At 45.1% G+C, this 21,332-nt stretch overlaps 1 protein-coding gene across 1 annotated transcript in view; it reads right to left on the minus strand.

The window, feature by feature from the left end:
- Positions 1-21,332, minus strand: part of PREX2 (phosphatidylinositol-3,4,5-trisphosphate dependent Rac exchange factor 2) — a 1,276,790-nt gene that overhangs the window by 409,999 nt on the left and 845,459 nt on the right. The window contains exon 30 of the mRNA XM_078687188.1: positions 13,333-13,423. Within this exon, the coding sequence (XP_078543314.1) occupies positions 13,333-13,423 (91 nt within the window). The remainder of the gene's footprint in view (positions 1-13,332; positions 13,424-21,332) is intronic.

Consider the following 21,332-nt stretch of genomic DNA (forward strand, 5'->3'; position numbering starts at 1 on the left):
TGGAGAAAGGAAGCCCAGCCGGGCGTGTCCCCTAGGCTGCAAAAGTGACCCAAAGAACCGATACGCAGATAGGTGAGCTCTTGGATGCACGAAGTACACGATCGAGACAATACCATTGAGTGGAGATCTATACGAGAACCGATTGGTTGTTCAAAGGAGTCTCAAAGCGGAGTGCGAGATATTACATCCAAACTCGTCAGCAGAAAAAAACAATCTGAAGATGGCATTGATGACCATGCACAGTATTACCAAGAGGAGGAGTCCCACAACCTCATAACTTGAAGAAAATGTCTTGGATCAAAAACAACTTCTAATCATCTGAGCCCAATGCTAGATGGCGGACTTATGCAAAGCATCTCTATCTACAGCGCACATGCCCCAAACATATTATTCTGCTTACTTTTCATGCGAGAAGCAAGAAAACCACATTCATTTGTAGGTGCCTGTCAACATATATCAAGGTCTGTATTATACATTAATATTGCCAATGCACATTTATAGAGTGCTATATGTGGCTCTAACTTCTGGGTCTGAATCATGGCTGGCAGTTGTGAAGTAGGTTGTTATAATTCTACATAGCCCAGCAGTAGTTTAATTATTTCCCATCTAGATTTTTCCTGAGGTACACTGGATTCTTGATATTTTACCAGACCTTTTGGGATCTATCAGCAGATTTGTTAGAAAGAGGAAATTATTGCACATTGCATAGGTATATGACGCTAACATCTGGGTGTGAAGTTAAGGTCACAGTTTCGTTCATTCATCCTTAATAAATTGACTGCGGACAAATTGGATAATAAAGGAAATGTAAATAAATAATTTGTTATGTACAGTTCTTAAGAAATAGTAAAACAGCTGTGCTACATGGTATATGAAAACAAGTAATTTATATTATGTCAAACCTCTAAAGATAATATATAGGACAACATTTGTGAAGCTTGTTTAGGGAAACATCACAGGTGCATTGTTGAACACCAAAGATATTTTTTCAACTAAGGGGCAGATTTATATTGTGAAGGGCAGAGGAACTGCAGTCAGGGTGACAGAGTAATATTCCATTGCCTTGACTGCACTTCTGCCTTACAAATTATGAAATGACTGCCAAGTGGGAGGTCATTTCTGAAAGTATAGCCAGGAACCACTGTCATGGCGGTTCTTGTCAATGCTTTTTGTAGTTTGCTGCAGAGCTCCGTCAACATGACGGGCCACTTCACCAAACTGTTTTCTTTTTTTTCAAAAAGAAAATCTTGAAGCAAGATTTTCTTTTTTGAAATAAAAAAGAAAAAGCTCCTCTCAACCTGGGAGTCATATCCCATGGTGCGATCGTCATTCTTTGACTTTTACTGCCCCTTATCGTCAGGGTTTGCCTGGCAGAGAGGGGAAATAAAAAAATGCATATATGTCTGCCCATTCTAATTGGACGGCTGGACCTACAGCCAAATCTTCGAGGGCCCTTAATCCACAGGGTAGCCGGAGCAGTTTGGCCATGGCGGAGACAGATTACTGCCCGCTTTTAAATTCGGTAGGCAGACCATAATGTTGATGGTAAGCACCCTCCGTCCCCGTTGCAAACAAGTTTGATTAACACAAACATTAAAATCAGGCCTTAAGTCCTTTGTGAGGCAACCTATTCGGTCTTAAGGAAAACAAAAATATCAGCCACGGTAGCCTATAGAAAATCAAAAATGATTATGAGAAGTCAATTCAGAGCTGTAAGTTAACACACTAAAAACATATTCATTTTGTCTGTATTCTATGGATTTTGTGGATGTTACTTTTATGGCAAGAACGCTACATTCAATGGAGAGGATGAACTCAGAGCATCTGCAAAGATGAAAACTGTGAAATACTCAGTCTTGGAATCGGCGCAACATCCTCTGATTGTGGGCAAATCACTTAATCTCCCCGAGCCCATGGACTGTGCCTGGATACCCTCATGGGAGATAAGCGGCGCTATATAAATCTACAAATTTACTTACTTACTATTGAAATTAGTTTGCCAACGGAAAATCGGGCCGTTTGTAACAGCTAAAAAGAGATGTAGCATGTGCAAACCCTATTTTGCGAGTCGGTAACCTATTACCAACTCGCAAAATAAGGTTTGCAAGTCGCTATTAGGAGGGTGTGTGTCAAGGGCATGCCATCCAAATAGAGAGTCAAAACACACAAGATGATGGACGGAATGTTGCACAATGGCAAAACATTCACCCCCCAGTCGCAGATCTGGGTTTAATCCATCGTTATTTTGCTCACCAAGCCACCCCAGTTCAGACATGGCCATATGCAAATCAGTCTTGACCCTGTGCCTCATGGGAACAGTCCAGCCCGAACTGCCAAGCCATGTCTTCCCTGGACCGGAATCAAGCATCCTAGGACCAGTTTCTGGCTATCAGCCGTCATCAGCCAGGATAGCTTGACTCCAGTGGCGTAGTGAGTTTGGGACCCACGTCTGGGCATACCCTTCCCACATAGGGTGAACAGCAAAACACACAAGATGATGGACGGAATGTAGCACAATGGCAAAACATTCACCCCCAGTCACAGATCTGGGTTTAATCCATCGTTATTTTGCTCACCAAGCCACCCCAGTTCAGACATGGCCATATGCAAATCAGTCTTGATGCTGTGCCTCATGGGAACAGTCCAGCCCGAACTGCCAAGCCATGTCTTCCCTGGACCGGAATCAAGCATCCTAGGACCGGTTTCTGGCTATCAGCCTTCATCAGCCAGGATAGCTTGACTCCAGTGGAGTAGTGAGCACGGGACCCAAGTCTGGGCATACCCTTCCCACATTGGGTGAACAGCAAAACACACAAGATGATGGATGGAATGTTGCACAATGGCAAAACATTCACCCCCAGTCACAGATCTGGGTTTAATCCATCGTTATTTTGCTCACCAAGCCACCCCAGTTTAGACATGGCCATATGCAAAACAGTCTTGACCCTGTGCCTCATGGGAACAGTCCAGCCTTACTGCCAAGCCATGTCTTCCCTGGACCAGAATCAAGCATTCTAGGACCAGTTTCTGGCTATCAGCCGTCATCAGCCAGGATAGCTTGACTCCAGTGGCGTAGTGAGTTTGGGACCCACGTCTGGGCATACCTTCCCACACAGGGTGAACAGCAAAACACACAAGATGATGGACGGAATGTAGCACAATGTCAAAACATTCACCCCCAGTCACAGATCTGGGTTTAATCCATCGTTATTTTGCTCACCAAGCCACCCCAGTTCAGACATGGCCATATGCAAATCAGTCTTGATGCTGTGCCTCATGGGAACAGTCCAGCCCGAACTGCCAAGCCATGTCTTCCCTGGACCGGAATCAAGCATCCTAGGACCGGTTTCTGGCTATCAGCCTTCATCAGCCAGGATAGCTTGACTCCAGTGGAGTAGTGAGCACGGGACCCAAGTCTGGGCATACCCTTCCCACATTGGGTGAACAGCAAAACACACAAGATGATGGATGGAATGTTGCACAATGGCAAAACATTCACCCCCAGTCACAGATCTGGGTTTAATCCATCGTTATTTTGCTCACCAAGTCACCCCAGTTTAGACATGGCCATATGCAAATCAGTCTTGACCCTGTGCCTCATGGGAACAGTCCAGCCTTACTGCCAAGCCATGTCTTCCCTGGACCAGAATCAAGCATTCTAGGACCAGTTTCTGGCTATCAGCCGTCATCAGCCAGGATAGCTTGACTCCAGTGGCGTAGTGAGCACGGGACCCACGTCTGGGCATACCCTTCCCACATAGGGTGAACAGCAAAACACACAAGATGATGGACAGAATGTTGCACAATGGCAAAACATTCACTCCCAGTCACAGATATGGGTTTGATCCATCGTTATTTTGCTCACCAAGCCACCCCAGTTCAGACATGGCCATATGCAAATCAGTCTTGACCCTGTGCCTCATGGGAACAGTTCAGCCCGAACTGCCAAGCCATGTCTTCCCTGGACCGGAATCAAGCATCCTAAGACTGGTTTCTGGCTATCAGCCGTCATCTGCCAGGACAGCTTGACTCCAGTGGTGTAGTGAGCACGGGACCTACGTCTGGGCATACCCTTTCCACATAGGGTGAACAGCAAAACACACAAGATGATGGACGGAATGTTGCACACTGGCAAAACCTTCACTCTCAGTCACAGATCTTGGTTAAATCCATCGTTATTTTGCTCACCAAGCAACCCCAGTTCAGACATGGCCATATGCAAATCAGTCTTGACGCTGTGCCTCATGGGAACAGTCCAGCCCAAACTGCCAAGCCATGTCTTCCCTGGACCGGAATCAAGCATCCTAGGACCGGTTTCTGGCTATCAGCCTTCATCAGCCAGGATAGCTTGACTCCAGTGGAGTAGTGAGCACGGGACCCAAGTCTGGGCATACCCTTCCCACATTGGGTGAACAGCAAAACACACAAGATGATGGATGGAATGTTGCACAATGGCAAAACATTCGCCCCAGTCACAGATCTGGGTTTAATCCATCATTATTTTGCTCACCAAGCCACCCCATTTCAGACATGGCCATATGCAAATCAGTCTTGACCCTGTGCCTCATGGGAACAGTCCAGCCCGAACTGCCAAGCCATGTCTTCCCTGGACCAGGATCAAGCATTCTAGGACCAGTTTCTGGCTATCAGCCGTCATCAGCCAGGATAGCTTGACTCCAGTGGCGTAGTGAGCACGGGACCCACGTCTGGGCATACCCTTCCCACATAGGGTGAACACCAAAACACACAAGATGATAGACAGAATGTTGCACAATGGCAAAACATTCACTCCCAGTCACAGATCTGGGTTTGATCCATCTTTATTTTGCTCACCAAGCCACCCCAGTTCAGACAAGACCATATGCAAATCAGTCTTGACCCTGTGCCTCATGGGAACAGTCCAGCCCGAACTGCCAAGCCATTTCTTCCCTGGACCGGAATCAAGCATCCTAAGACCGGTTTCTGGCTATCAGCCGTCATCAGCAAGGACAGCTTGACTCCAGTGGCGTAGTGAGCAGGGGACCTACGTCTGGGCATACCCTTTCCACATAGGGTGAACAGCAAAACACACAAGATGATGGACGGAATGTTGCACAATGGCAAAACCTTCACTCCCAGTCACAGATCCAAATACAAATCAGTCTTGACCCTGTGCCTCATGGGAACACTCCAGCCCGTACTGCCAAGCAATGTCTTCCCTGGACCGGAATCAAGCATCCTAGGACCGGTTTCTGGCTATTAGCGGTCATCAGCCAGGAACGCTTGACTCCAGTGGCGTAATGAGCACGGGACCCATGTCTGGGCATCCCCTTCCCACATAGGGTGAACAGCAAAACACACAAGATGATGGAGTTAAAATAAGAGGTAGCAGCACCAATGTGCTTTTTATAAATGAATGGACCTGCAACCAGACTGGCATTCAAAGTGCAAATGATTAGTTGAGGTCTGAAACACATCAATGTACGTTTTTAAGAGGGAAATGTCCTCTCATTTAATGATCTGTCCACTGTGCCTACAGCTTTTGATCTGAATACACTTTGTAACATTAAGCCAGTACAATTGCATCAGTCATGGTGAGATGTGTAGGGATTTCTAGAAGGTAAATTGGCAGCAGAGTTATGCATTCACAGTAAATGAGTAGCTGTTCCTAGATGGAATTTGTTAGTTTGAATAGTTTACGTTTGACACCATCAGCACTGTGATTGCTTGTGCATTCTTAGATCTTAAAGAAGAAAATTAAAAAACCCTGTTTTGATTGCTCATTTACCTGGGGCAGCGATGCTAGCATCCATGATAATGCCAAAGATTCTAACATTCATACAGTTGTAGTAAAACGGCCCAAACCGAATGGACACTGCTGATAAATTATACTAGGGTTGTGTAGGGTATTAGAACATCCAGAACAATCAGGTATTTGCCAAAGTCCGATTTGTCACTAGAAGTATCCAGAATCTTGAGCTTCAGAATAATATAAGTCCATTGGTGCAATTTATATGTACAAAGTGCATATATAGAATAATACAGGTGACTGAACCAAATCTAGTACCCCACAGGTGAGACTAAGACAAATGGTAGAAAACCCAACAGAGATCTATGAGGCAGAAATAATGAATTCAATCCCGTCGAGTGCCACTAATCCCAGCCACCCTCAACCTAGATAGCAATGGATGATGGACAGTGCTTAATTTGAGCTGGTGTTTGCAGCTGAGGCCCACAAGCACTCTTTTTTTTTCACAACAAAGTTTTATTGAATGATCAGAGAGAGGCATATATGTGGCTCTCCACAGTCAGGAGAGTGCCACCAAATATCAAGACAGGTTTCTTTAGCATGTACAAATCTCAAGTAATTATACGAGGAATGCAAACCCCCTTCCTGCCCTCCACCCCCATCCCCAACCACCCAACTTCCCAACTACCCACCCCTTATCCCTCCCTAACCCGTTGCACGTGATCATAGTAAACCTTCATCACTTGGTCTTAATGTGTCCGGTACTGTGTACCACCTCAGGTCTGCGGGCCACTCGCCTCCTGCCAGTCATCTTCTTGTACCATCGGGGGGTCTAGGAACAGTCCCCTATACTCCGCCCACCTTCTCCAGATCTTATAATGCTTACGGGGGCATCCCCTGGCTTCAAACACCGGGCGCTCCAGCCCCATAAAGTAGTCTAAGCCAGCCTTCCAAGCACACAGTGGGGGGGCTCGCACTCCTTTCCATGCCCGTGCCAGGTCCCTCTTGGCCACCACCAGTCCCAGCAGTAAGAGGTGGCGCCTGTAGATATTCCCCCCTACCCCCTCTAGGACATGAAGAATCCCTAAACGAGGGGTGCGGGGCAGGTCCCATCCCAGTACTTCAGACAGACAATTCCAGACACCACTCCAAAATCTGGTAAGGCCGACACAGGACCACACAGTATGCAACAGCGTACCTCTTTCAGTTCCACAGCGCAGGCACTCTGGGGACCCAATCAGCCCCGCCCTCCACAATCGCTCCCGGGTGTAGTAGGCCCTGTGTAGGTATTTGAATTGGATGAGGCGGAGTCGCATCGCGATAGCAGCCCCTCGCGGGGACTCCAGCGCCTCCCTCCAATCATCCTCGTCCAAGGGTCCGATGTCTTTCTCCCAGGCCTCCTTAAGGGGGAGTAGGGAGGAGGAACAGTGCATGACGAGTGTTTGATAGATTCGGGATACCTTCTTATCACCGAGGTCTCCCATGAAGATCTTCGCCTCCACCGGACTGAATTCCGGCAGCGACTCCAAACCGGCAATGTCAGGTGCCAGTGCATGGCGAAATTGGAGATAGCGATAGAATTGGGTCGTGGGCATATGGAACTCAGTTTGGAGCTCCTGGAACGACTTCAGGGTGACTCCGGACAGTACATATCCCAGTGACGAGATCCCGATGGCATCCCATCCACTGAACCCCGTCAAAGAGGCCAACCCAGGAAGCCGTCCATTCTGCCACAACGGGGTCTCCGCCGTAAGTCTACCCCACCAGCCCATACGACGCAGCGCTTGTCGCCACACAGCAAAAACCACACGTGTGACACACGGGAGCTTTCTCCGTATTTTGGCTGAGTATAAAATCGTGTGTAGCGTGCAGTCACCCATCAGGGAGCGCTCCAGGGCGTAAGCCGGGTCACCCCTGTCTCCATACCACCATTCATTAAGTACAAGCAGTTGGGAGGCCTGATAATAAGACAGGATATCGGACGTGGCCAAGCCACCACAATATGTGGACAGGTAGCAGGTCCGCAGCGCCACCCTGGCAGCACCTCCCGCCCATAGGAAGCGACCCAGGACCGAATTAACTTGCCGAAACCACTGGGGAGCGATAGGGTGTGGGTGATTCTGCAGTTGGTATAGGAGGCGCGGAAGTGCGACCATCTTGAAGATCGCAGATCGACCAAAGATAGTAAGGGGCATTCGGGACCACGTCTTAACATCCGTCTGAACCCTCTCCCATACCGGGACCACATTACGTTCCCAAGCAACAGCCGTGGAGTCGGAGAGGAACACTCCCAGATACTTCAAGCCCCCTACAGCTACCTGCAACTCCGACGCCCAGGAGTCCGCCACACTCCTGCCACCCAACACCCATAATGTGGATTTACGTGGGTTGAGATAGAGGCCCGACACCTCACCGAAGACACGCATAATCTCCAAGACTCGAGGGCCCGATCTGTTTAAGTCCGTAAGGAAAAAGAGGACATCATCTGCATATAGTGCAATTCTATCTGTGGGGGCGCCGCCCCATTCAAAGCCCCGCATTTGTGCGTCAATACACACCCAGGAGGCCAGGGGCTCCATAGCGAGCGCAAATAAATATGGGGAGAGCGGGCACCCCTGGCGAGTCCCCCTGCCGATGGAGAACTTCTCAGATATCGCACCGGAGATACGGACAGATGCTGTGATGTCCGTGTACAGGAGTTTGATGTATGAAATAAACACCTGGCCCAGATTGAGGCGAGGCAGGAGAGCGAACAGGTATGTCCAGCTAACTGAGTTGAATGCTCTGTCAATATCCGCTAGGAGGAGAGCTGCACTCTCCCCCGTGTCACCAACAGCATCTATTGCCGCCTGCGCCCGCCTGATATTGCCACAAGCACTCTTTTGAGGGGATGGCACTTACTTTCCTCATCAACATTTGACCCAAAACAAGAGAGAGAAAAACATGTAGGGGGGGGGGGAAAGGAGGAGAAAAAGAAAGACAGAAATCCAACGACAAATGGAGAAAGCTGTGGCGAAAAAGAACATGCAAGAGTGAAATAAAGGTATATAGGTAGAGGAAAGAGGCATCAGGTGAAAACCAATAACACGTGGCCTTGGTATTCAGCAATCTCAACATACATCATCACTGGCTCCGGGCTTTTGGAAAAAACTTTGGCACCAGCATTTATAGGTTTTCAAATTAAAAGCTGCTGACAGAGTTGAAGGCTATTGAAATGTACAAGTCCAAACCCACAAACAATGTCTCAGTCCACTAGCTTTCATCTGCTGTGGAGGAGGTCATTCAGAACGCATTAGAATGTGAGCCATGGCGAAGCCAGAAAAAAAGTGTCTAAAAAACAACTTGTTTTACTAAACAATAGAATTTAACAGATGACTACTTGTTCTATTATTTTAGTGGAAAATGGTAGACTCTACAATTGGTAGCATTACAAAGCTACAGAGAGGGAATGTTTATTAAAGGAGATATCCCTGCTCTATTCACATGTATTGATACTCTAGGTTGTAGTATAATCTAAAGGCATGGAGTAAGTGATGATCTAGGATTTTACTCTCAATCTACTCACATATATATTTAACAGCAAATTATTGCATGAAGATTATTTAGTATCCAATCAAATGAACATGAACCAGTCAAGTACATCAGTATGGTAGCCTACAAGGAAATTAACATCTTGGGGATGGTGTAAAAAAGTACTCATAACTGCAAGGTGATTGAAGTGAGATCATCTCATTGTAGTGTTCTAGTTGGACTGAGCTCCACCTACTGTGGCAACTAGAAAGGATACTGGTATGTTATTGAAGACTGCTGCCCAAGAGACGAGCAATAAAATGGATGAAGCTAGTTATCCTGATGTAATTATAGAGAGAAGTGATACCGAAAGCATGGTGAACCCACTAAGGTTATAAAGAACTGAATAAATGCAGGCGGTATCACAACTAAAACAATGAGTAATGGGTAACGTAAGTTAATGTTAATGTAAATTTAAAGTGCGGGCCATGTATTTGATGGCAGCCATGAAGGTATCATAGTGTGCAATGTAGATATAAAAGTATGTAGGATGCCATTGGTTCTGTTATAGGAGTCTCTAGTATTTCATAAGGTCACAGTAGATGTGGGGATAGGTGTCATATCAGATAGTGATTAACCAGGTAAGAGAATTCTATTATGACAACTATATCAGATTTCCTATGTGGAAGAAAAGAATAGGACCTCAACTGTTTTGTAGGCCCATTCCGATGGACAGCCTTGCTATAAGTGGCAAAAATGTCAGCGTGTGGTGGGGAGCATGGAGGTCATTTATGTTGTAAAAGGGAGAAAGAAGATAGGCGTGGGTGTAAGGAGACAAATGTAATGCCATGTTGGAAGGATATATTTCATGCAAGATTGGAATATAAATACTAAATATGGGGATCTGGGAAACAATAATACAATAAAACATATAGAAATAAAATAAAAGAGGCGATGGTTGTAGTATGTGTGGATATTTGAGAGTTTACAAGATGTGAAATATGCAGTGATCAATGACATTAGAAGTGTTCAGTGAAAGTACACTGTTGTAATGAACACTGTAGTGTTAGCGTAATAGGTGGCAAGAGCTAGTGATAAATACCGCAATAACGTGGTATCATTCTTCCGGAAGACAAAGTATGCCTCATACAAATAACATGAAAATGAACAAGATAAGTCAACTGATATGCCAACATACAGATAGTTTTATTGGCAAAACCAGCCTGCATACAACAAAATGATGTCAGAAATCACCTCCAACTTACCCAAAAAATCCCAACACCTCCTGTGATGCAAAAATGTCCACTGCAACAACCAGAGACTACGTTGCTGTCTACACGCAAGAACGTGAAAATGTAAATGAGAAGTGCTCGCCTGGGTTTTGTGGAAGTGTCACTGCTGGAAACTCTGTGGCTCCTCTACAAATAGTTAAGGTAGTACAGAAGACCTAACATACCAGCATTGCTATTCATTATAAAAAATATAGTATTCCAATCAGGTACATATTAAGGCTGTCTGTTGCTAGTCTAATGAGCACTGTATAAATACATATTAAACACTGCCCGCAACCGTCTGCCTGTTTATGGTAATAAAGAGCTCAGGCACATGGAATGTCATGACGATGCACAGTTGTGGATAGGTCATTGTAATGACAGAGCATTGACATCTGAAGAACAGAATAAAAATATAGGAATGAAGTTACAAGACCTTACAACTACCCACAGCATAGCATGGCAGAGCAGATCTGTCTGTGACTATTAGGTGCAAGACGACATTCTGAGATGTTAAAAAGCAGGTCACTCTACGTATGCAGTGTAGGAACAATTGTACAAGGAGAGGGACAACAATGAAATAAAGTATTCTAATGAAATTCCGTGAATAATTTGTAAATCAGAATTTTGACCATTCAGATTGTTTTGTTTTGAGAGGGGAAGGCGATTTTGGCGTCTAACTTTTTTTCCAGTCTTAACATAACTTTATTGATGTGCAATACTGCTTGACAATCGGTGACCTCACAGTTGTGCTGTTTAGCGAATTGTATATATGGAGTGTTTTATGTTAAGCTAATGTGCAAACAAATTATCCCAACTCAAAATGTGTCTCTTTTGATGAAAAACAAACAAAATAGGTGTGAACCGCTTTGAATGGGCAAAATGTGTAGGAGCATTGAGTGAGTAACAGATTGAGTATTACGGCTACGAAATAAAGTGAATGGCGTCAAATGATGCATTTAGGGACGTGAAGAAACTATTTCTAACTCCTTTGAGGCACATTATACATGGGTAGAACCAGCAAGATTGAAACCCCCAAAACCGACTGCATTTCAGCTAGATTGCTGAAGTGCATCTATGTGAATCTGGACAGCAGATGATACAATAGATGGATAGACATTATCACACAAGTTGTCAAGTAAATCTCCACTAAAATCTGTCAAAGCACAACAAAAAGAGCCAAAAAAACCGCACAGCCCAAAAAAAGAGACACACCATGTTCTCTTTGTCTTTGGGGTTACAAATCGATAATAGTCCTGAACTTCCAGGCTCCTTATCTATAGCTTGATAACTACACGTAACCCAACGTTCTGCTTACATTCTGAGATTTGCTAGGATCATAGTTAGATCAGTGCTCCCTTCCATACCTGCCTTATGCTGACCAATAACAGTGTCAAGGAGCATCCCCTCTTCTGCTTGCAGCCATCACATTAATTGTTTTCTTCCCTAGTACCTGTAATATGCTCTTTCCTTTCCGGAAAACACCTCCCAATAGCGCAATTGCTCTCCCCATTGTCAATCCATCCCTTGCTCCTCCCCACAACACAGTCTTCCTTCACCTTCCAAGTACATGCAGGTCCTTCTAATATACGAAAGAGGAACAATGGTGGAGCAATCACATTTCAAGAGCGGAGACGTGTTAAAAATGTATGTAAAGGTAATAGTATGAAACAATGTTTAATAAACTACATTGCATGCTTGGGAAGCATCATGCCACATGGGGATGGAGATCTAGAGAGCTGAAGCTGTGCAAAGTGCTGAAGCTGTGCAAAGTGAGGACTGGTGCGAGGAAACAAATACTTGAGGGTATGCAAAGTGTGGCAGAGTGTGACTGAACTTTGAGGTGGATGGACATTGAGCATGGATGAGTGTTTCCAAAGGAATATCTAGGGGTTGTAATATGTGGTGGGATACCCAGCACATTGACCAGCATGCAGGTGCTGCCAGAGAGAAAACTATGTCGGGGCGAGAATGTGAGGATTTCTAGAGCATGGATGTGGATGTGCAGAGCAAGGATGAGAGTATGAAGCACATTTAGAAATGTTTACAGGGTGTTTCCTGGAGTGCAAAAGAAGATGAAGGTTGGCAATGTTGGATCGAGGGTGTGCATACATTGGTGAAGGTTTTCTTTATACCATTAGATTGCACTCTCCTTACGGTTGATTCAGGAATACAATTTCCTGGAGTCTGATTTATCAATGAGACATCCTGATTTCTGTACTGAGGAGGAAGCTAATGCAATAATCTATGAAGGGTGGAAAAAGGTTGCTCTGTACAGCAGAGTCAGGTTCTGATGGAAGAATGAGGAGGCAGAGGATAAGTGCAAGAGCCAAGTGTACAGGTGAAACAGGAAGCACTAACAGGTTACACAGCAAGTGCTTGAAGGAGCAATGAGAGTCACAGGAGATGGCTAATACAGGAAGGAGCCAGAGGTCTAAAGGTATGTTAAATACTGTCCAGTGCTGGAATTATTCATTTCCCTGACAGTGAAAAATGCAAAGGCCTTGGTCAGGGCATGAATGCAGGAACAAAGAAGGTCTTAGGAGGGGTTTCCTGGAAACACAACCAATGAAGGAAAATACACATAGGCATATCAGACCATCAACCCAAAGGCAATATGCTTTTTTTCTACCCACTATTGTGGGACAAGCATTTCCAGTGTGCAATTTTCACATGCATTTCCACGCACAAAAAATGAAGAACCCTTTAAATAAATGCAAGCTATCAAACATTGAACTATTTTAGAGTACTGAAGAATCAGTTCAGATGCATTAAGCATTACACTCCTGCCTAGATAAGAATTCAAAGAGGACCACGGTTTACCTTGCAGTCCTCGGCCTGGAGTGAAGTACTTTGTTTGTTCAAAGGCTCTTGCGACAATAGGGCCTTTTAGAAGACTAGAAATGGAGTCCACCTGTAATAAACAATATTTTGAAATTATACTTTTTTGATTGAAAAACCGGACGTTATAAGCTTGCCTCAGAATTGTGTGAAACCACTTTGTTGAAAAAGATACATTCCAAAGTCTAAATGAAGTATTTTTTCTATCACTAGATTTAACACTCGGCCAAATTCACTTTTCTGACCTGAAATAACTGTCCTTATCTGCTAGTGCCCACTAGGCAAACACTTTCAGCAAATACAATAATAGGTAAGTCGTAAGTTTATCTGCTCATTTTTAGAGAGAGCTATGGGCTGGACAGTTCTGGCAGTTCCAGCCTGGAAAGAAAAATTTGGAGCTTCACTTACAGCAAGAAATAAACTGAACATCAAAACTATTTCTTTCAGGACAGGAATCAGAGCATCGGTGCCTCTTTTAACTTGACCAACAGAAAGATCAATGAATAATTCATAGTTAATAATTAATAACAAATAAACGTTTGCAGCAGGCATGACTTAGATACATTTGATCTCCACAGTGGCTCCTGTTTACCTAACCCCTATTTAGATAGGAATCTTCTGTCTAGTGAGGTATATGGTTTCTCTGCTCCCATTGCCAACATTTATGGAGTATGGAATTGGTTTGTGACAATATGAACTGTGCCCTAATGGCATTCTGAATAGAACATCCAAGTCCTTTCCATGTTCATATTGGTCGGCTCTCTTGCATTTGCAGGTTCCAGCTTTGGAACCTCTGCCTCACTTCCTCAATTCTCTCTTTTGAATCCACTAAGTTCCTTTCTCATCCCTTCAATGTTTATGCCTTGAATAGTTCACCTTCCTCATAGTAGGACTACCTCCATATACTATCATTTTGCTGTATTTTATCGATCAGGGCAGCTGACTTCGGAGCACTGGGTTCAAGGTTCGATCCCCGCGGCAGCTCAGCTCTGCACCATGTGACTCTGGGCAATAGCTTACTTAATTTCCACGATGGCCCCCAGACCCTTGAGACACATAAGGTGAGTAGTTTGCGCTTTACAAATACGGATATACATTTTTACCCTTTGCCAATTTTAATGTTCAGACATTTATTAGCTGTCCCACTGATCGTTACAGCTACAACTTAACTAATTCTCTCTTTACTAAAGGGTTATTTTGAAATATTTCTCTTTCATTATTAATGCTACTCACTGAACACAAATCTGTCACTAAACCTCTTTACTCCTTTGCATACTTTCCACCACTCCTTTTTCTTTTTCACTGTATTTTCTCCTCAAGCATGTCCACCTCTTTCTTACTTACAAAGCTTTCACCATAGTGTCATTTTGTACATTGATCTTTTAATATTAATTCTCAGCTATATGTTAAGCACTTTCTATAGAAGTGTTTAAAAATAAAGGAATAAAGGATAATCACTTGTAAATCTACTTTATGAGTGCAAATAGTCTTATTTATAGCTACAACTGCAGGTTACATCTTAAGAATGCCTGCATGTTTAAATCTATTTACTCGTAACATTGCATCCCAACTGGGTAATAATAATCGTAGATATACATTGCTTTGAAGTAGTGAGGCGTGGATAGGTCAAGGCATGGTTAGCCTTGAAGGTTTGTATACCCCCACCAAACAGCCAGTTGGTTGGTGTTCCCAGATTTCCCTCCCACCTTTTCCCATCCTTGAAATGGGAAGAGATTTGCTTGTTTTAATGTGCAAAGGGGAAAGGCACGCCCACTAACTTCATGGGAGTTGTAGTGTTGTGTGGATTTGTAATGACGGACCTTTGTGGCTCCAGATGGACTCCATAGAACTGTGATGTAAGTGTTAGAGCATAGTGAAAGTCATGCAGGTTTAGAATGTTGAGTTTGTGGTTGCAAGGGGAAGAATACAGACATGTTATACTAAGCTCCATGTGTGGCATAGTCATTGTGAGTACCCAGGCTGGGGAGGACACTACAACTGATGACGAAATAGGGGTTAAGTAAACAGAAGAATGACAGTGCTCTCCATGAGAGTTTGCCAAGGTCCAGTAAACTGCTTGTGTGTGCCACATGTGCCTCTGTCAAAGTACAGAATCAGCATTTGCTGTATGTGGATTCAAAGTGCAGCCCCAGTTCTGTGTGAAGCATTTGAAGGTAATGAAAGCTTCACTGAGAAGTCTACGCATTGTTGGCCGACAACCTGCTGCAAAGAAAGGTACTGTGTTACAACGCAACTCAAAGCTGCACATTCATACAAAGTGATAATGCTGCAAACAAAAGCTCTGCGAGGCAGCGATCAACCAGGTGGTGCGCAATAAAAAGACACGCTTACAAGCAACAAAAATCAAATTTAAGATACAGTTGTCTGCTTACCAGAACTGAGTAAAGAGAGTCATCGTACCACAGAGATGGGTGGAGGGGCCCCAGAGGAAGCACCCGGGGTTATGCTTGCGGAGCTGTCTTTACTCGAAGTGGCACACCACCAAAGCTGCTGAGTGGTGGCTCAGAACAACTCTTGATGTCTCCTGAAAGCAAAGGGCTCCCATGGAGAGCATAGGGGAGTCAAGGTTCCATAGATGTCCAGGATGACCCAGAGGCCAATTCAGCACAGGTCCGTAGAGGTGGCATGGATGAAGCAGGTCCTACCAGACAGCAGACGTTGTCTGAAAGAACTCCGCCCTCAGTGTCAGCCATCTCATAAATGGTCACAATGCTGCCACCTTGTTGAAACCATCACTGCCATTCAATACCACCCATAAACTGAATATTGGAGACAGTTGGACTTCCTAGATAGAGACATTTGATGATTTGATTGATGTGCTTGAAGAAGCTGATTACAAGAGGATTATCATGTACCTTAAGAATCATGCTGGTAAAGGTGTAAAAAAAAGTCAGAGAAAATGCAGTGAGTTGACGAAATTAAATCCGGTCAAATCAAAGCCGCCTTGAATCTCAAGCTCAATCCAATGCCAAATGTAGATTATGAAAGGAAAATCTTTAGCCAAGAATGTCAGAAAGCTGGTGAGACCATTGACAAATTTGTTGAGAGACTTGATACGTTCATTAAACACTGTAAGTTCAATTAATTTAATGATGTGGAAGCTATACGCCTCAATGTGATTGATGGATGCATGTCAGATTCATTCAGACGATGAATGCTGAGACAAACTCTTAGTCTGGACCGAGTTCTCATGGCTGCCAGAGCTGAGGAGCACGCTGTTCGACAATCTACTGACATGGAGACTGGAGGTGCCCGGAGTGAGTCAATCATGAATGTGAAAAGTAATCCCAAGGTTGAGGGACTCTGAGTATATTCTCCTCAGAAAAAGAAGTTGTGCTTCTGATTTGGATTTCCGTTTCCACATGAAGGTAAATGTCCAGCCGCTGGTTAAATCTGCAAAGGTTTTTGAAAGGAGAACTATTTTGTAACAGTTTGTAAGACAAAGAAAAAAGTAAGAGTGTCACTAGATTCAAGCTATCCTGGCTGATGAGGGATGAATCCCCAAAACTGGTTCTAGGATGCTTGTTTCTGGTCCAGGGAGGACATCGCTTGGCAGTTCAGGCTGAACTGTTCCCATGAGGCACAGGGTCAAGACTGATTTACATATGGCCAGGTATAAACTGTGGTGGTATGGTGAGCAAAAGAATGATGGATTTAACCCAGATCTCTTGACTGGGGATGAATGTTTTGATTTGTTGTGCATTCCATCCATAAATTGTGTATCTTCTGTTCTCTCGCCCTAAGTGCACCGGGTATGCCCAGACGTGGGTCCCAGGCTCACTGTGCCACTAGATTCAAGCTATCCTGAACCGTGAAAATCTTTCGACTGCGGACGGAGCCCTAGCAACATGGCGCTTACCCGGTGGAGCTACCAAAGTAGCTATAGAGGAGATTAGCTGTAGATCACCCCCTCGGCCGTCACCTACCCTCTGGACATGGGCACTGTACCTCGCCCCCTTGGCCTCATCTTCCTTCGTCCCTCGGCTTCCGATGAATCTACGAAAACCTGCCGACTGCGGATTCATTCCAACATGGCTGATGCCCGGTTGAGCTGCCAAGGCAGTTGCTGAGGAGATGGGATTTGGATCACCCCTCTGGCCATCACCTGCCTTCCGGATTTGCCCACAGTTGCCTGGCTTCCCGCTACGCCTTCCGGGCGGTTGGGACACACAACCTCTTGCTCCCCCAATAATAACAGCAACGAGAATGCCTCAACGCTGCTGCCCTGTGCCATTGAGCTTGTTTTTCATTTTGTTTTCGAGTGAGCACGTCCTCCTGACCCCACAGCTGCCTTTCTCTTCCAGGGCTGCTGCCGGGGCACCCGAGCTAATTTCCCCTGGCTATTTCAGCTGGTTTAATAGAGCCACTGCTGCCTATGCAACCTCGATTGTTTGTTTATGTCCACCCAAGAGAGATCGGTGATCACCAGCCTTCCCCCAGCCAGACCCGGTTGCCGCCTCCCCCATGCAGCCCCGCTTCATGGGTCGATTTCCTTGAGGGCCTTCGATTGTTTTTTTTGTGCATCTGTAAGTCCGCCATTCTGCTAATCTTTTGTTACTGGGGGCAATTACCAGTTCAGGCTGGACTGTTCCCATGAGGCATAGGATCAAGACTGATTTGCATATGGCGAGGTCTAAACTGGGGTGGCATGATGAGCAAAAGAATGATGGATCTAACCCAGATCTCTTGACTTGGGGTGAATGTTTTTATTTGTTCTGCATTCTGTCTATCAATTGTGTATCTTCTATTTTCTCGCCGAAAGTGTGCCGGTTGTGCCCAGACGTGGGTCCCGGGCTCACTGCACCACTAGATTCAAGCTATTCTGGCTGATAAGGGGTGAAACCCCGAAACTGGTCCTAGGATGCTTGTTTCTGGTCCAGGGAGGACCTGGCTTGGCAGTTCAGGCTGGACTATTCCCATGAGGCACAGGGTCAAGACTGATTTGCATATGGCAGGTCTAAACTGGGGTGGCATAGTGAGCAAAAGAATGATGGATTTAACCCAGATCTCTTGACTTGGGGTGTATGTTTTTATTTGTTCTGCATTCTGTCCATCAATTGTGTATCTTCTGTTTTCTCGCCGAACGTGCGCCGGGTATGCCCAGACGTGGGTCCCGGGCTCTACACATTTTGGTCTGCTCTGTTAGAAAAGACTAAGGGGGTCATTAGGATGGCGGATTTCCCGCATACTCCGGGCCGGCGGAAGCCACCGCTGGCCCGGAGTATGCGGGAAATCCGCCGAGGAGGCCTGAAAGACCCACCGCCAAATCAGGATGGCTGGTGGGTCTCCCAATCCGTCCGCCGCTTTTCCGCCGTGGTCGGAAGGCGACCACGGCGGAAAAGCAATAACATGGCTGGCGGTGTCTATCAGACACCGCCAGCCATATTAGGATGCAGGGTGAGTCATGCTTTTCCGCGGCGGCTTTTCCGCCGTGGAAAAGCATACGGACAGTCACTTTGGGGGCCCGTTGCGGGCCCCCTGGGTGAAGGTTGTGTGGGGGGTGCACATGGGGGGTACCTATGGTACCCCCCTGCCCTTGCGTGCACGAAGCGGCAGGCACCGCGCGGTGCCTGCCGCTTTGTGCATGCAAATGCACACCTTTCGTTTTTTGCATTGCGGCGGATGCTGCTTCAAGCAGCATCTGCCGCAATGTAAAACATACAGGATGTGACCGCCAGGGTGGCGGTCACATCCTAATTGCTATGGAGGGACCGCCGCTGCCCATGCGGAACGGTCCCTCAAACTCAGGGGTGGCGGATGGACGCAAGTCCGTCCGCCATCCTAATGACCCCCAAAGTTTTGGTGCATCATCAGTTGCAGAGTTATTTCAAGATGCCATTGGATGTATCATAGAGCCTGTCATGAATGCTTTCAATTAAAATGATGATATATTAGTGTTTCAAAGCTACCCAGAAGGAGCATAAGAAAGTCTTCACCAAGTGTGTCATTTGCTAGCTGATGCCGGATGAACTTTGAATGCTGAGTAATGTGAGTTCCATTAGACAGAGTTAAAATTCTTTTGCCGCATCTTTTCTGATGGGGTCATGACTCCTGATCCAGCTAAAGTGCATGCGCTGTCAACTGCCAGTACCCCCACGAGATGTTTCCATGTTACATTCATTCCTTGACATGACTATTGCTCTAGATACGTATGAAACTTTGCCACTAAGAGACTTGACGAAAAAGAATATTTCCATGTTACGTTTATTCCTTGACATAACTATTGCTCTAGATAAGTATGAGACTTTGCCACTGTCAGTGCGCCACTAAGACACTTGACGAAAAATAATGTTTCCTTTCTTTGGTCCCATGAATGTGAGCAAAGCTTTCCGAAAATCAAACAAACTATGAGCTTACTACTGAAATAGTATAATTTGATCCAAAGCTTCATACTGAGTTGTTGTAGATGCTTAGCTCTATCCGATTAGGCTCCATCCTTGCACAGCACAGCAGACACCCAAATGCTCTTTGACACATTGTGGCATTTGCAAGTCGAAGTCTGTCCCAAACTGAACGAGTTTATTCACAACCTGAGAAAGTAAGCTTAGCAATGGTGTGGGTGTATGAACACTTCCACATATTCTTTTATGGGAAACCCTTCAAATTTGTGATAGTTCATCAAGCATTGTCAAATATCTTAGGCAATCCAAAGGCAAAAAAGCCTCTCGCATTGAACGCTGGGCTCTGCGATTGCAAGAATACAACTACACCTTTGTGCATCGTCCAGGGAAAGTGAGAACCCTGCTGACTATTTTTCACGAGTGACTTTACAGTGCCTTGGCACCTATTCTAAAATGGCTGAAGCCTACATAAAATTCATAGTGAAATCAAGCACCCCAGCTGCTATTTTGTTGGAACAAAATGTGTGACTGCCCCTAGTCACGATAGTGAGATGCTAAAACTGAAAGACATTATTACACAGTCTTGGTACCAGTACTCTCGACCTCTTACCAGTGACAGTGATTACCAAAAGTTTAAAAATGTCAAAGATGAATTGTCCGTTACTCAGGAAGGGATTATTCTAAGAAGTTTGAGAGCTGGCATTCTGGAGAGTCTGCAACAACACATAATTAAAGTGGCCCATGAAGGACATCATGGAATTGCTGCCGCCAAACAAGCTCTCCAAGACTGAGTCTGGTTTCCAACTCTCGATGAGAGAGTTGAAAGAGAATTGAAGGCCTGTCATCTACGTAAGTGCTTTTAATCGAAAACCACTCAACATACCTTAAACATGTCAGAGTTGCCAACGCATGCATGGGAAAGAATTGCTAGTGACTTCTTCAATCCTCTTGCCAACAAACATCACCTGATAGTGATTATAGATGAATACTCCTGAAGATCTCTCATCTATCACTCAAGAATGAGTCATTGAGCGAGTAGACAGCATATTTATGATATGGGATGTTCCTACAAACTTAAAATCGGACAAATGCCCACCTTTTAACAGTTGAGAATTTAGAGACTTTCTCAGTCATCTTAATTTGAGGCATCAGAAGAGCACACCTCTTTGGCCACAGGCTAATGGCCTGGTCAAACATTTCATGCATACTCTTTAGAAGGCTGTCTAGCGTGCTGTACTAGAAAACCTGAAACTTAAGACTGTCTTAAATTTGACTCCTCAAGCTTACCGTTCGACTCCTCACTCGACCACAGCTGAAAGCCCTGCAACCTTGATTTTTGGGAGAGCAAAGCAACCAAATTACATCATTGGACCAACAGGAGATCAAATAATAAGGAAGAGACCCACATGAAAGACGTGGACCATGAGAGTAAAATGAAGGCCCAATGCAGACGAACGCTGACATGCAAAAGACGTTCCGTTAACAAGTGGAGTGATTGTTTGTTAGTACAGAAAACAAAAGTCTGATCCTCCTTTTGATGCTGAACCATTTCATGTTGTGACCACCAAAGAACAAACTGTGACTGCCCAACGTCCTGGGAAGTCCATTATGCGAGATTTC

Source organism: Lissotriton helveticus, chromosome 4_1 (assembly GCF_964261635.1).
Source record: "Lissotriton helveticus chromosome 4_1, aLisHel1.1, whole genome shotgun sequence".
Classification (NCBI taxonomy): Eukaryota; Metazoa; Chordata; class Amphibia; order Caudata; family Salamandridae; genus Lissotriton; species Lissotriton helveticus.